Source organism: Mirounga angustirostris, unplaced genomic scaffold (assembly GCF_029215605.1).
Source record: "Mirounga angustirostris isolate CCGP_5_RB_7025 unplaced genomic scaffold, mMirAng1.0.hap1 SCAF_6, whole genome shotgun sequence".
Taxonomy (NCBI): Eukaryota; Metazoa; Chordata; class Mammalia; order Carnivora; family Phocidae; genus Mirounga; species Mirounga angustirostris.
In genome coordinates, this window is record NW_026991714.1 from 123,083,453 (window position 1) to 123,099,856 (window position 16,404).

A 16,404-nucleotide genomic window follows, 5' to 3' on the forward strand; every position below is an offset into this window, starting at 1 on the left:
TGCCCCTGCCTCCACTAGGTAGCTCCCTGCTCTTAATCTTACACCACGGGTGTGTAAATGGAAAACAAGTCCTGCCAAAGGAGCCTGCCTTGGGTGTGGGCTGGGAACAAAATAGGTTTTTCTGATCGCCTGGGAATGTAATGGGGGCCTTTTGGGATCCTGTTAGGTTTGGCCTATTTTAGACACAGTTACCATATTCCTTATGGGTCAAAATGTAAAATGGGAACAGCTTAAGAGAGTGAGAAGAGTGAACCAAGAGGGACCCCTCTGAGGAAGGCAAAAGCAGGGAAGAACAGATTAACATATAGGACCATGGTGGCCACACAGCCTGGACTTCTGCAGTGTGGCTCCACTTTAGTATCATCGGTCTCATGATTTACATTAAGAACTGGATGTGATCAAAACCACAATGAAAGAGCACTTCACTCGAATGGCTATCAGCGAAAAGGCAGATTATAAGAGGTAAGTGTCGGCAAGGATGTGGAGAAACTAGAACCCTCATACAGAGCTGACAGGGATGTAAACTGATGCAGCTGCTTTGGAAACCAGTCTGGCACTTCTTCAAAAGGCTAAACATACATAGAATTACCAAATGATCCAGCAATTCTACACCTCGGTAAAACAAAAACATGTTCGCACAAAAATGTGGACATGAATGTTAGAGCAGCATAAGTCTATCCCCTGATGAACGGGTAAACACAATGTGGTACGTGTGCACAATGGAGTAGTAGTTGGCAATAAAAAGAAAAGGAGTACTGACAGATGCTGTAACGTCCACCAATGAACCTTGAAACCATGATGCTAAATGAAAGAAAGAGGTTTCTTTCATTTAGCACACATATTGTGTGATTCCACTTTGAAAGAACGTCCAGAACAGGCAACTCCATAGAGACCGAAAGTAGACGAGAGGTTGCCTGGGGCTGGAGAGTGGAAATGAGGAGTGATCGCTAATGGGTATGGGGTTTCCTACGGGGTGATAAAAATGTTCTAAAATTGTTGTCAGGGTTGAGCAACTGTATGAATATACTAAAAATCAATGAACTGAATTATAAATCTTAAATAGGTGAGCTGTATGATACTTGAATTGTATCTGTATGAGGCTGTTCTAAGAAAACAAACCTGAAATGCCTGGAAATGACAACATTTTAGCATTCAAACTGTATCTCCCAGATTCCCTCACCTTCTTTTGAGCCATAAAATCCCTTTGTTAGACCATATGGATCAGAAAATAATGGTCCATAGTAAAAAAAAAAAACCAAAAGGACTCAAACAAAGAGGGGAATTCATGTGCTCACCCATTTAGTATTTATTTATTTATTTTTTTTTAAGATTTTATTTATTTTTATTTGAGAGAGAGAGAATGAGAGAGAGCGAGTACATGAGAGGGGGGAGGGTCAGAGGGAGAAGCAGACTCCCTGCCGAGCAGGGAGCCCGATGCGGGACTCGATCCAGGGACTCCAGGATCATGACCTGAGCCGAAGGCAGTCGCTTAACCAACTGAGCCACCCAGGCGCCCTCACCCATTTAGTATTTAAAACAAAGGTTAGATAAAAGGAAAGGGCATTACTTTGTACCTTCTACATCTGAAAGAACAATCAGGAGGTCAGTTTTCATTTCCACAGCCAGACGCGCAGCCAGACTATCATTATCTTTAACACTAATAACCTGGAATGCAGGTAAAAAGTCAAAAGTGAGTGAACTGGGCAGTTCAAGGTGTTCACAGCATTCTGCTAGGTTCTGGCAGGCAAAATTAATGACCGAGTGCATGGATGACAGCTTTTATAGGCCCCTTCTGTCTGCAAAACACTGTGCCTACTGGCCACCCCATTTCCAAACACGCACCCTTCGCTCCACTGCCACGCCAAGCCATGCTCACAGCACCACCTGAAATCACTGTAGCACCTCACCCTGTTCAATGAGACCCCCCTGACTTCAGAGGAGCTTATGCAGCCACTGCTCCGTGAGGCCAGCTTCTGTCCCAATTTCTCCATCTTGTTTATGCCAAACTTCCGGTGTTAGTACATGCAGCATAGCATTAGTCTCCAGCATGCTCAACCCTTAGGAATACTTTACCCACATTTACCCCCTGGAGATCACTATTGGGCTCAGCTGGGGGCACGACAGCATCATTTGTGTTGACAATGGGGACGATGTTCATTCGGAGGAGCTCATGAAGTGTCCCATTAAGGTTCCGGCGCTTCTGCTCGTCGTGGAAATCCAAGTTGGTCACCAAAATCTATAAGTTATTAAATGGATTGAAAATGCAGAAGGGAGGGAAATTATGAACATCACAGCAACAACATACAAAAGATGCTAAGAAGAGAGGAGTTAAACTCTAGGTTTCTGGATCCCATACAGATCGAAATGGAACACACATCTCTGGATACTTATCTAATTCATTTAGAGGTGGGAAAAAAATGCATCACTTGGAATATTTAAGGATGCTCAAGACTTCTTGTAAAAGTACTTTAATTCTCAAAGAGCTACTAAATCTCTTCTATTTACAGAATTAAGAAAATTAATGTATGAACTTTAGAGAGATACACTTTGGAGGAAGTGATGGCCATCCATTATTTCTAAAATATCTCTGTATCCTAGCATTGGATTCAGGGGCTAGCCACAGTAGGCACTGAAACATGAGGTGTGTGAGCAAAAGAAGTTTGTCCTGCCCAAAGAAGTGTAGGAGACAAAACGGAAGAGGGCTGTGCTGTCCCCATGGCTCCGGTCAGCAAAGACTGTCTGAGCGTGTGGGATTGGTCTGAGAGGTTTATGAAGGCGAGTCTTCAGTCAGAAACTGAAAGAAGGGCTAGACATAACTTAGTTCAGGGGAGGCGATGAGCACAGCTACTCAAAGGTCCAGGGGAGAGCTGGATGTGGGGGTGGGCAGACAGCTCCACTTCCTTGTTTAAATCAGAGTATTAGGCAATGGTTAGCAGGAGAAGGTAACTGAGGATAGCAAGAAACTAATGGTAATAAGCCCTGAAGCTCATGAATAAATGTTTCAATGAAATCTCTCTGATGTTTAAGGAAAAAGGTTCTTGCAATGTGGCTGAAGTAGGAAAGGCGGCAGGCAGACGGTCAAGAAAGAAGGTACCCAGACAGTGAAGGTAGGCATAGTTAAGCACTGAGGGTCTGGTTATGGTAACAGAGAAGATAACAGCAGCCTTAATGATACACAAAATGGAGGTAAGGAAGACCATGATAACACAACTAAGGGAAATAATCTACTCATAAATTGGGAAAAAATTTATTCAGTACTTCAGAAATGTCAGGCCCTATATGAGCTGCTGAGATAGAGAATAAAACTGTTGATGGTTTGGGGAAGGTGGAATGGGGCACATTTTTTGTAAGGCTAGATCACGAACTCTTTTTCAGGAAAGTCAGTCCTGTAGGAAATAGGACCAGGTCAAAGGCAAGCATATAGATTCTAGCCATGGGGGGTGAAAGGTCAAATGATAAAATAAACGTGTGTGTCGGACAGGCAAGCAGGAGATATTAAGGTCCAGTGAAAATACCTGTTGCTCAAACAGTTTAACAAAGAAGGAGTAGAAGATAAGAGCCCTAAGAGAGAAGTGGAGAAGTGCAGTCTGTTAGGATGCAAATCAATTTCATTTTTATGAAGAAAAAATAAGCTGCATTACTCGTTTAAGTCTTTAACCTGACGAATAACTTGGTGGAGATTTCCAAAAGCCACTGAGAACCGTCTTTATTTTTTTTAAGATTTTATTAATTTGGGGCACCTGGGTGGCTGAGTCGTTAAGCATCTGCCTTCGGCTCAGGTCATGATCCCAGGATCCTGGGATCGAGCCCCGCATTGGGCTCCCTGCTCAGCGGGAAGCCTGCTTCTCCCTCTCCCACACCCCCTGCTTGTGTTCCCTCTTTTGCTGTGTCTCTGTCAAATAAATAAATAAAATCTTTAAAAAAAAGATTTTATTAATTTATTTTTAGAGGAGAGAGAGAAAGAGAGAGAGAGCATGCGCGTGCACACAAGCGGGAGGGGGGGGGCGGGGGGAGAGAGACTCCCAAGCAGATTCTGCTAAGTGTGGAGCCCGATGCAGGGCTCAATCCCATGACCCCAAGATCATGACCTGAACTGAAATGAAGAGTCGGATGCTCAACCGGCTGAGCATCCAGGTGCCCCTGATAATAATCTTTAAAACAGGATTACTAAAGACAAAAAGGAACCACAGGAAAAGGTACAGAGGGCAAAGATCAAAGATTTCTTGCAGATAAGATCCTAGGGAAGGCAAACGTGTGAGATGGACCCACAGATGGATGCCTGTTGCAAACTGGAGGGGACAGAGCTCTTTCACATCAATATTAATGGAAGCCATGGCTGATGTGCAGCGACTTTCAATGCTACTTTCATTAAAACCAACCAACCAAAAAAAAAACCAAAAAACAAAAACCCCTCAAAAAACATCATACCCAGGAAAAAACAAAACAAAAGTATAGTTACTAGACCTAAGTTTCCTCATCTGGCTCCAGATACTTTTAAAAAAATTAAAGGCTGAAATTGCCATTGGATTGTGGAGAAGAGGAGAGCTGATAATAGCGGCTGACAGAAATTGAGATTTCTATTATATTTATGCTAACAGGAAGAAAAAAATATGAGTGGGGTCCCCAGCTACAGACAACAGGTGGACAAGTCCATGCCTTTCTGCTGCAGTTCACCTACTCAAGGACACTTTGGAACAATACCACAACGTCACTGTGGATAACACTGTGAGAATTATGAAGAAACAGAAAAAGCAGTAGGAAATGAAAGACCAAAATCTGAAAGGATGTATACATAACAACATCAAATATGTAAAATAACATCTGTGTAAATGGTAGGATCAGGAACAGCAAACGAGTTGGAAGACAGTAACTTGGGGAATTCAATTTTTTTCAACTATTTTGTGAAATGACTTAGTTGTCTTGTGATATTTACGTGTTTCTAGTGTGTAGTTGTATTGATAATCAAAGATACAACTGAAAAAATAATTCTGGAAATTTAGGTAAAAAACAATGTGGAAAGAAAGTTCTAGAACATTCAGGGGCAACCACTAAAAATGTACAAGTTTCATAAGGCCTGGAACCATGGTTGATTTGTTTATCACAGCATCTCCAATGACTAACATACTTCTTGGTATACCATAAGTGCTCAATAAATATTTGCTGAATGAATGAAAACCAATGATAAGCACTCCTCTCTTTTCAATGCTTGGTAGAAATTTATTATATAAGGCAACCAGGTACAAAGAGAAGCAAGCTGCCTGAGGTCAAAGAAGACAATGAAATAAAGATATCTAACTTTCCTGGGGTGCCTGGGTGGCTCAGTTGTTAAGCGTCTGCCTTCGGCTCAGGTCGTGATCCTGGGGTCCTGGGATCGAGCCTTGCATCGGGTTCCCCGCTCTGCGGGGAGCCTGCTTCTCCCTCCCCACTCCCCCTGCTTGTGTTCCCTCTCTCGCTGTGTCTTTCTCTGTCAAATAAATAATACCTTAAAAAAAAAAAGACATCTAACTTCCCTGTCTTCAGGAGAAGGATAAACACTTAAAGTAGTAGCCATAACAGTTACTAGCACAATACCAAGTGCTAATAATTACTGGAAACAACGCTACATTAAATGCTTTTCCTATATTTTCTCACTGACTTCTTCCAAAAACCCTCTCAAGTAGGCACTGATATTATCTTCTTTTTTCAGATGAGGAGACTGAGGCACAAAAAGGTTAGACCTAAAGACTTTCTCCAAATTTCCCAGCTAGCAAGTGGTGAAGTTAAGGCAGTCTAGCTCTAGAGCCTTGCTCATCACACCTCTGCTCCACGGGAATCACCTTCACAGGTCCCACACCTCTCTGCAATGGCGAGCCTCTCACCTGGGCAGCACAGATGCTGTACTGGGTAAACATGGCCTCATACAAGGCCATCAGTCCACTCTGTCCGGCGGCTGCGCAAGCTCGTGCTTCTAAGACTGGAATTGCCTGTAACACACAAATAGATATGGTGTGGTTGGGAGTGAGGGAAAGAGGCCTGCTGACCAGTTACAGGGGCTGGGGAAGCAGCACTCACCATCTCTTTCAGCTGGTTCTGCCCCGAGTGCAGGGCCTGCCGGACGCTCTGAGACAGAAGGATCTCATGGCGCAAGCGCTGCTTGCCAAAGGCTACGGCTCCACTGGTCACCAGCATCATCTCTCGGCCTTGATTCTGGAGCACTGACACCTGACATTGAGGAGGGAAAAGGCATGAGTCACTGTATCATCTCTTTCCTCTCTTCACAAGGGACTCAGGTAGGGTAGATAACTGAGTGGATCCCAAATGCCGGTTTATGGATCAGCACTAGGCTGGCTCTGCAAGAATCACCCAGGTTGTCTGGTAAAAATACAGATTCCTACATGCTACTCAAATCTGATAAAGAGAATAGACAGAGGTCAGAATTTTGAATAAGGGGATTCTGGTGTGCAGGCAGCTTTGACATCCACGGCACTTGATGGTATCTGTGGGAGTCTATAATGCAGAAAGTCTAGCAGTTCCAGAAAAAGAAGTCTGGAGCTAAGAACTGCAATGTAAACTTAGCAGATGGCTTCTCAGGTTCTAAGGCATGATGTGGAAGATTGAGGCTCTTTCTGAGTTATACTGATCCCTATGGGTCACTTTAGCTAGACCAAGGACAGATGCTGACCCTGTTCTGCTCTGTCTGCCCAGATACAGCTGTGGTCACTTTGTTCCCTACTTTGGACAGATCTACATTGGAAGAATCAAAGATTCAAGCTGCAAATAGAGTCCATATTCCTAATATGTCCATTCCTCCTGATGTTTGAGCCCCAGAAGCTGGCTCATTCAGAGGAGCATGCGACTCCTGATCCCGGGTTGTGAGTTCGAGCCCTACGCTGGGTATAGAGATTATTTAAAATGAACGAACGAATGAATGAATGAATAACTTACTTTAAAAAATAGAAACAAATGTACCACGGGAAAAAAAAGAAAATTTCATACTTAACCACAGTGCTAAGAATAGTATTATAAATCGCCATGTACCCAACACCCAGCTTCAACGACTATCTCTCATGCCAATTTCCCAGTCTCTAGTACTGCCTGTACAGTAGCCCTGCCATTATTTTAATACAAATCCCAGTCCCCGGACATATTATTTCATCTATAAATATTTCAGCAGTAATTGCTAAAAGACAGAGTATATATGCATACATCCAAAAACCTAAAACATTTCAATAACTCCTCAACATAAAAGATCTCATCAGTTATAACACTGCTCCAATTTTTTCAGCTTGCCAAATGACAGTGACTGAGGGGTCCAAAGATGGGAAAGTCAAATCAGAGTGTAGTTACTCTTGAGGCCTCCTCGGAGAGAGCTGGGACTCAGCCTGGGCTTCCAGGACTGAGAGGATCTGCAACTGCTGCTAAGTACACGGTGTGAATGGTGCCCCTGGAGTTGTGCAACCAAGGGGTTCTGAGGAAGAGGAGGCTCTAAGAGTGAATTCCAGGTGGGGGACAAGGAAAGGAATGAGTATGACATGCTGGTGGGCCAGGGAGGAAGTAAGCTTGAAAGCAGTAGTGGTGGTCTCACCAGGGAGAATGGGAAATAAAGTAGGTCATTCCCTGAGGCAGTTGCATGTCAATGAAGTCTCTGTCTTTTATAAATATCAGCAGAGTCAAATCTCACTGGCACCTGGTTTTGTAAATAAAGTTTTACTTGAACACAGCTATGCCCATTCATTTACATATTGTCTATGGTTACTTTTGTGCTACAATGGTAGAGACAAGTAGCTGAGACAGAGACCATCTGGCCTACAAAGCCTAAAATATTTACTATTTGGCCTTTCATAAAAAAAAAAGTTTACTGATACCTGCTCTTGGCAAAGATAGGTAGTGGGATCTGTAATATGATGTTTAAAGTCTAAAACTCCCATGTCACCCCTAAAGGTCAGTTTCTTTACTGATAGTCTACAGTCAGCCTTGCTTGCTCGCATAGCCAGTGGGGCATAAAATTCCCACTGGAAACTTCTGCTTTGAGCCCTTCCAAAGGTAAGATTCCCTGCACAGATCTCTTAGTAATTCAGTCTCGAGACAGACTGTGGTCCCTGTGCAAATAAAAACATTGGAGTGCTTGTGCATACATGTCTCTCAGACGCCCAATGCCTGCTTGCACTCTCTCTCTTGCTGCCTGGTATCCTCTGCCTTTAAATGGAAGTCTTATATGGGTATTCTCTGTGGAGTCTGCTGAATCCTTTCAAATATCTGAACTTGGAAAATCTTTGCAATGATAGCTCATATTTATTTCAATATTACTGGCCTAATTAAAAAAGGAAAAGCCTAGCAAAACAGGAACAAAAAAAGCTCAATATTCACAAACATCCATCTGGGTACTCAACCTTGGGTGCTCAACTCAACATACCAGTCACTTGGGGAACTTTAAAAATCCAGGTGCTTGAGCCCCATCCCAGAGACTGAGTGTGAAGCCTAGGAATCTCTATGCTCCTCCAGACAATTTTAATGTGTAGCCAGGATTAAGAATCACTGACATATACAGCGCCTTATCACTAAGAAGCCTGAGGGATGAATAGCATGAAATCAACTTTACTCCTTAACATCCCCTTTGTTTGCCCTGGGATGCTGGGTCCACTTGTACCTTTACTGGAAAGGTAATTTTCAGATTGGGTTACATCTATTGTACTCAAATTATTTTTACGAGCTGATAAACCTGAACTGATGGTTAGGATGGGTTAGGGATAAAATTAGGGTTGGAAAAAAACCAAACAAACCTGAACTGATGGCTTAAAAACTCCGTATTATTTTTGTTCACCAGAATCTTCCATCTTGGCAATTACCTGCTCAACAATAGATGCGAGGCGCCCCAGGGCAAGGCCACACTCATCCCCCCGGGTTACTACAGCACTTCCGAGTTTCACCACGATTCTCTTGGCATGCTTCAGCTCACTGCGGTGGGCAAAAGACTTGCCATGTGTACGATTGAGGGGTACAGTGATAAAGGGGATGTTGCTCCAAGAACGAACATGTCTGATGGCTGAAGGCTGGACACGATCTGTAGCTCCCAAACAAAGTCAAATGCAAGAAAAAAGAGAAATATTTAATACAAATTTCTCATTAAAAAGATACACATACAATATTAACCAGTTTAGCCAAAAAATAGTTTTATCATTCTTAACTGACTAAAACCAGTAAATCAAAAGCCAGTATATCCAGCATGTTCTTATTCTAATATTACACCCAGTACACAGGTCCCAGATACACTCAAACACTGTGAAGAGTTTAAACACAACAATCTTTCCTCAAGACAAGTTGGCAAAATATATCAAAAGTCTTAAAAATGTTCACATCTTTTGATCCAGTAATTCTTTGTTCGGAAATTTATTCTAAGAAACTAATTAGAGATGGAAACAAAAAGATTTATCAGAAGGCTGTTCATCAGTGTTATTTATAACAGGAAAAATCACAAGCAGGGTAAACATCCAAAAAAGGCAGGATTAATTAACTTTTCCATAATTTTTAATAACAGGAAAATGCTCATGAAGTTTCCTATGTGTCTAAATGCACAGAAAAAAGATGAAAATAAATCAAAATGTTAATGTTTTATTTTGATGGAATCACAAGTGATTTCAATTTTCTTCCTTATTCTTGTCTATGTCTTCCAAATTTAAGCAATAGAAATACACTGCTTTTATCATCAAAAAAAATGTGTGCTTTTAAAGAAACCACACCACTATAAAAAGAGAGTGAGCCTGACTAGCAAAGACAATAAACAGCGAAGTAATTGGTATGAGTAGTAAAAAATCATGACTAATCCACCTACAAATTTTCTCTCTGCCATGGTAGCATGATTCCAGATGTCTGTTAACAATGGTTAAAAAAAATGGGATAGCTTTCTGAAGGACAAGGAATGTTGGAGTCAGATATTTTCAATCCTTCTGGATATCTGCCTCTAAGCAATCCTTTCCTGATTCTTTTTTCTTGCAATGCTATACAGGATTTCTAAGGAAGCAAATATTATCTATGTATATATACCCACACATACACACACACTCATATATAGGTATACACAGTCTTGTTTAAAAAGCTAAAGATTTATCTACATAAACCCAAAGGTAAAACAGTAGAAGCTGAATGTCAGCCACTTCTCAAGGGTCCAACTCCTCCTGCTGGCTGCTTACTAATTATGCATTAGCCCTTTCTCTCACAAATGAAGAGAGTTTTCTACTTTGAGCAGGGCACACCGCCACCAGTCAAAAGACTACATTTCCCAGACTTTTTGTGCAGCTAGACATGGCCATGGGACTTAAGTTCTGGTTAGTGATATACATGTGAAAATGTTATGTGGGACTTCTAGGAATTTCATTCAAAAGAGAAGTGCTTCCTTCTTCCCTTCATCCATCCTGCTGCTTAGAACATGGGTATGAGGCAGCAGCTCAAACATATTTTTAGACTACAAGGAAAACATCAAGAACTTTGGAATAACAAGAAAGGAGTGCTAATGATTTCACAGAGCTATTCTGAAAGCCCTGGGCTGCCTCCCTTCTTAGAGAACCCCAGGTTCCTTTTGAAAGAGAGAGAGGGGTGCTTGGCTGGCTCCATGGGTAGAGCATGCAACTCCTGATCTCGGGGTTGTGGGTTCGAGCCCCACATTCGGTGTAGAGATTACTTAAAAATAAAAATCTTCTTAAAAAAGAGAGAAATAGACTTCTATCCTGTTTGAGCCATTATTATTTTGGAGTTTATTACACACACCTGACCTAACTGTAACTGATTCAGCAGAAAGAGTGCCCAGGCAGAGGGGCAGGTGAGGCCTTGCTAATGGACGGTCTCACTCACAACAAGTGGACCTTCTCTTGGAGGGATTCCCTGATTGCAAGAAGCAAGTCAAGATGAGTAGTACAGGTCCTCAGCGGGACTAAACTTTAGGTACTTCCTCCTCAAAGAGTTCTCTATGTGTCATTACAGGCAATTAATAAATACTTGAATGAATTACTATAGTAATCATTCCAAGCCACTACTCTACACTGGTACTATTGCAGAGTAACTTCCTCCACTCGGATCAACCATTATCACCTCCCTTTATATTTACGGACAGATTTCCCAGATTTCTCTAGAGCCACTACCTCTAACTCCTGACCACTAACTCCTCTAACTTTAATGTAGCTTCTATTGTTTTCTCTATGCTGTAACAATGGAGGGTAAAGTGAGCAGAATCTTATTCTCATGGACCAGAAGATCATTGTGTGTTCTCCTCCCTGCCTCCTTCACACACAAATCTTAGAATGAATATTTTTAATGAAGCAGTAAAGAGTCCTTTCTTCCCTCTCTTAAATGACCACTTTAAAAAGTGATTATGGGGGCGCCTGGGTGGCTCAGTCGTTAAGCGTCTGCCTTCAGCTCAGGTCATGATCCCAGGGTCCCCAGGGTCCTGGGATCGAGCCCCACATCGGGCTCCCTGCTCTGCGGGAAGCCTGCTTCTCCCTCTCCCGCTTCCCCTGTTTGTGTTCCCTCTCTCGCTGTGTCTCTCTCTGTCAAATAAATAAATAAAATCTTTAAAAAAAATAAAAATAAAAAGTGATTATGTTTCAGGTTTGTGGAGACACAAGAGAGATGATATGGTCTTTTTTTCACAACAGGTTTGCAGTCCAGTTCCTCGCACAAAGTAAGTCCATCTTCTGGGATGGAACTGGGACCTGACACCCTTGCTGGACCCACAGATGGGTTGTCTCTTCCTGCTGGGGGAGTCCCAGGGACTACCAGGCTGGTTTGTTGTTGGGGCTAAGTTCTGTGGAGAGTTCCCTTTCTTCAATAAGTTCATCAGTCTTCAGTGATATTATTATAAGCAATATATACACCTCAGTCTAAGCTTAAAAGTTGTATACATAGTAATTCTGGCCTCATTGACCTGATAGAAAGAGGGGTGGCAGAGGGAGAGACTTACTTCCCTAAGGTTTGGACCTGGGATGTTGGTGGCTATTTGCAAAGCTCAGAGCTACACCCAAGTACCAAGTATCCCTTTGATAGCTGTCAGGACTAGGCCTGATAGCCATTTTTCTTTCCTGTCCCTGCAGGCCTTATCCTGTCCTGGAGAGTGCTAAGCATGGGTGGAGCAGGGTAAGACACAGATAGTGGCAAGCATGTCAGTCCAGGTGATCAAATGGCAGAATCCAATCAGAATCTAGCAGGCCAGGTTAGCATGAAATAGGCTCCTGATCCACAGTTTTTATCAGCAAAGATACCAGCACACCTGGGCGCCAGGCAGTCAAGGGTCATTCTGGCTATAGGCAAATGGATATCAGCAGATCAGGGCTGACAAGGTTCAAGAGGAAACAACTATGAATAAGGTTTCAAGCAAGTAAAGGATCAGTTACATCCAGTGGATTCTAGCACCGGGGAGAGTTCTGTGGGATCCAGGGCTTTTTGGGCTTCCTGTTCAACAACGCAGAGGACCTGTATTACCCCCAGATTGATCCTACCTTTCTTGGGGGCATTTTTTTTTTTTTAATGTTTTACAGTGTTTCATACTTTTTAGAGTCCATATTGAGGACTGAGAAGGCCTTGATTAGTTAGGAAAAATCCAAGGCTTCTGGAGGGGCAATCTCTTCCCATCTTCTAGCGAACCTTTAGGCTCTAAGTCCCACAGAAAAGCCATCTCCTCCTGGTTAGTATGAGAGGTATGTGTGTGCACCGTATTGGGGGTGGGGTGAGAAGAGGGTTGTCCATATTCCTCAAAAATGCCATGCACCGTACTCCAAGGGAGAAGTCTGTTACCTTTTCAGCATCAGAGTCCTTGTGCTCAGCAATCAATGAGCCTGTGTTCCAGGCCTGAACAAGAGAGGACCCTGACAGGATTTCTATCTCCCTTCCTGGCCTTCCATTTTCTTCTGTGTTTATATGTATATGCTTTCTCACTTGGCCTTTCTAGGGCTCTGGAATCTAGAGAAATCTGGATACAAAAATTGAAAAATCTAGAGAAAAGATCAGAAAGTACCTCTTTCTGTGAATTAGACTAATAAGAATAAACAATAATAACAATAAAAATACTGAATACTTACTATATACTAAGAGCTGTGTTAGGTATTCACACATCTTTTACAGAGGCAGAGGATATACAAAAGGACAGGTGTAGGTTCTGGAGCTAGACTATCTGGGTTGGAATCTCAATCCTTCTGCTTATTTGCTGTTACCTTACCTATCTCATAAGGTTGCTGTAGGGGATAAAATGAATTGATGAACAAAAATTGGCACAAAATAAACACTCAATAAGTATTAGCTGATATTATAAAAAAAAAGTGTCCACTATTGCTGTCATCATACTGAATTCTCATGACTTAAGTCTCATGAGTTAGGTATGAGTTAGTTGGTGTTATTATTAGACTCATTTTATAAATAAGGAAACTGAGGCCAGAGAAGCTAAGTAACTTGCTAACATTACCAGACTGCAAAAATGGCCACAATACTTTGAAACTTCTTCCACCAACAGGTAGAATCTGTTCTCCCACCCCTTGAATCTGGGCCAGCCCTATGACTTCTTTTAACTAATAAAATATAGCAGAAGTAACACTGCATAAATTCTGAGCTTAGGCCTCAAGAGGCCTTGTGGCTTCCCTGCATGCTCTATTTGGGAACCCTGAAAGCATCCTATGAAGAAGTCATGTTTAGTCTGCTGGAGGATGAGAGACCACATGGAACAGAGGTGATCCATCATCCCAGCAGAGGTCGCCCAGCCCTCAAGAATCAGCCCTGAGCCAAAGAGTTCTGACACAGACATAGAACCACTGTGCAGCTGAGCTGGGTCCAACACAGAATTGTTACCTAAATCTACAGTTGTTTTAAGTCACTAAAGTTACTTAGTAAGTAAGTAGCACAGCTAATTTTAAAACCCAGGGCCCCTGGCTCCAGACCTTGATCTTTTCTCATATTCTTTATGCGAATGGGAAATAGAAATTTTTTTCTATTATGATGATGATGATAAGCTTCATTAGTTGATAAGCAAGTTCTCTTACAATAAGGTCTGGAGACAGACTATTGGTAAGATTTAATTGCTATCAAGGAGACAGCCACTCAAAACATGATACATAGCCCTTCAACAAATGCTGCTGAATAACTAGATGTCCACAGGCAAAACCATGAACTTTGACCTAAACCCTACACCTTATACAAAAACTAACTCAAAATGGATCACACACTTAAATGTAAAATGTAAAGCTATAAAACTTTTAGAAAAAACATAGGAGGAAATCTTCAGGATGTAGGGCTACACAAAGCTCTTAGACTTGACCCCAAATGTACAATCAATGAAAGAAAATATTGATAAATGGGACATCATCAAAAAAAAAAAAAATCTTTCCTCTGTGAAAAATCCTGTTAAAGGAATGAAATGATAAGCTATAAACTGGGAGAAAATACTTTCAAACCACATATCTGTAAAGGACTAGTATTTAGAAGAGAAAGAACTCTAAAAATCCAAAGGTAAAAAAACAAACAATTTAATTAAAAATGAGAAAAAGACATTTCACTAAAGAGGATATGAAGATGGCCAACTAGCACAGGAAAAGATGTTCAACATTATTAGCCATTAGGGAAAAGCAAGTTAAAACCACACCGAGGTATCATTACACACTTATCACAATGGCTAAAATGAAAGAGTGACAACATCAAATGTTGATGAGGATGAAGTGAAAGCGGACTGCTCATACACCACTGGGGTGAATGTAAAATGGTACAGCCATTCTGCAAAAACAGTTTGGTAGTTTCTTATATAACTAAACATGCAACTGCCATACGATCCAGCAACTGAACTTCTTTGGCATTTATCCCAGAGAAATGCAAACTTTGTCCACACAAAATCCTACACACAAATGCTCACAGCAGCCTTATTCATACCAGTAAAAAATAAACAACCAGATGCCCTTCAATGGGTGAATAGTTACACTAACTGTGGTATACCCAGTAATAAAAAGGAACCAACCGAGGGCGACTGGGTGGCTCAGTTGGTTAAGCGACTGCCTTCGGCTCAGGTCATGATCCTGGAGTCCCGGGATCGAGTCCCACATCGGGCTCCCTGCTTAGCGGGGAGTCTGCTTCTCCCTCTGACCCTCCCCCTTCTCATGGTCTATCTCATTCTCTCTCTCAAATAAATAAAATCTTTAAAAAAAAAAAAAAAGGAACCAACCGATATACACAACAACTTGGATGAATCTCCAGGGAATTATGCTGAGTAAAAACACCCAATCCCAAAGACCACATACTGTATAACTTCATTTATATAACATTTTTTGAAATGACAAAATTATAGAAATGGAGAACAGATTAGTGGTTGCCAGGGCTAGGGATGGGGAAGAGGAGGACAGCCATAAAAGAGAAAAGTGAGGGATCTTGTAGTAGTGGAAACGTTCTTATCTTGACTATATCAATGTCAATATCTGGATTGAGAAACTGGAAAAACATGTAAAGGGCATAAGGAATCTCTCTGTATTAGTTCCTACTATAGCACATGAATCTACAATAGTCTCAAAATTAAAACTAACTACAAAAAAAAAGGTAATGAACAAAAATAGCCTGTAAAAAACCTTGGAAAACAAATATAGGTAACATCTTACTTGAAAAATTTTTAAATTTTAAATAATTAGGCTTACAAAAAGCTGTACAAAATTAATGTGTACAACTTGATGATTCTGTAAGTATACACCTGTGAAACCATCACCACAGTTGATGCCATAAAGCTATCACCTCCAAAAGTTTCACTTTATTGATAAATACAAACACTCAGAACATTTCACCACTGGCTGCTTCCTTGCTTACTGTCTTTGTCCGAATCTGCCAAATTATGTTTTTTTCTCCTTTAAAACCTTGCTTGAAACACTTCCAAACTTCCCACATCCTTCTAAGTTTCCTACGGTACATACGAGATCTGGAGAGGGCTGTGGATTGGACCCAGGGCAGGAGACGCTGGCGGAAGGGCTGGGACCCGGAGCAGTAGACTTGACTCAACATGCTGCGATGTGGTCAATGATCAAAGTATCTGTAGAACGCATTTTTAAAAGATGAAAATGAAAATAATAGGCAATTAACTTTATTTTCTTCCACTTCCTCATACTCTCAGAGTAAAAGCTTGACTCTTCTGCTCCAAACTCCTTTGTATTAGGGACACTCCCACCTGCTCTGTATATAGAAAAGAGAGAGACAAGAAATGGCTCCTTCTCAGGTCCCACCTCATCCTTCCTTTCCTAGGATCTCCTTAAGTTTTTATGCAAGCAAATGACAATTAAGGATTATACATATTCTGAGTGACAAAAAAAAGTTAAAGTACGATGTTTATGTATGGATACTAAATGTTCACTACAATTCCTACACCATTAGGGAGTCTCAAACAAATCAAAAACAGATCTAACATCCAATAAGCGGCCATCTCCA

The 16,404-nt window shown here is 41.6% G+C and overlaps 1 protein-coding gene across 4 annotated transcripts in view; it reads right to left on the minus strand.

Annotated features, from left to right (window-relative positions):
• Window positions 1-16,404, minus strand: part of ALDH18A1 (aldehyde dehydrogenase 18 family member A1) — a 38,039-nt gene that overhangs the window by 18,721 nt on the left and 2,914 nt on the right. For 2 of the 4 annotated variants that reach the window (XM_045878499.3, XM_064595081.1), the window contains exons 2-7: window positions 15,897-16,012; window positions 8,826-9,040; window positions 6,052-6,201; window positions 5,859-5,963; window positions 2,078-2,236; window positions 1,575-1,665 (exon numbers count right to left, since the gene is read on the minus strand). In XM_045878499.3, coding sequence (XP_045734455.1) covers window positions 1,575-1,665; window positions 2,078-2,236; window positions 5,859-5,963; window positions 6,052-6,201; window positions 8,826-9,040; window positions 15,897-15,984 — 808 coding nt within the window. In that variant the 5' untranslated portion in view covers window positions 15,985-16,012. The remainder of the gene's footprint in view (window positions 1-1,574; window positions 1,666-2,077; window positions 2,237-5,858; window positions 5,964-6,051; window positions 6,202-8,825; window positions 9,041-15,896; window positions 16,013-16,404) is intronic. The other 2 variants (XM_045878502.3, XM_064595082.1) reach the window with 2 other exon arrangements.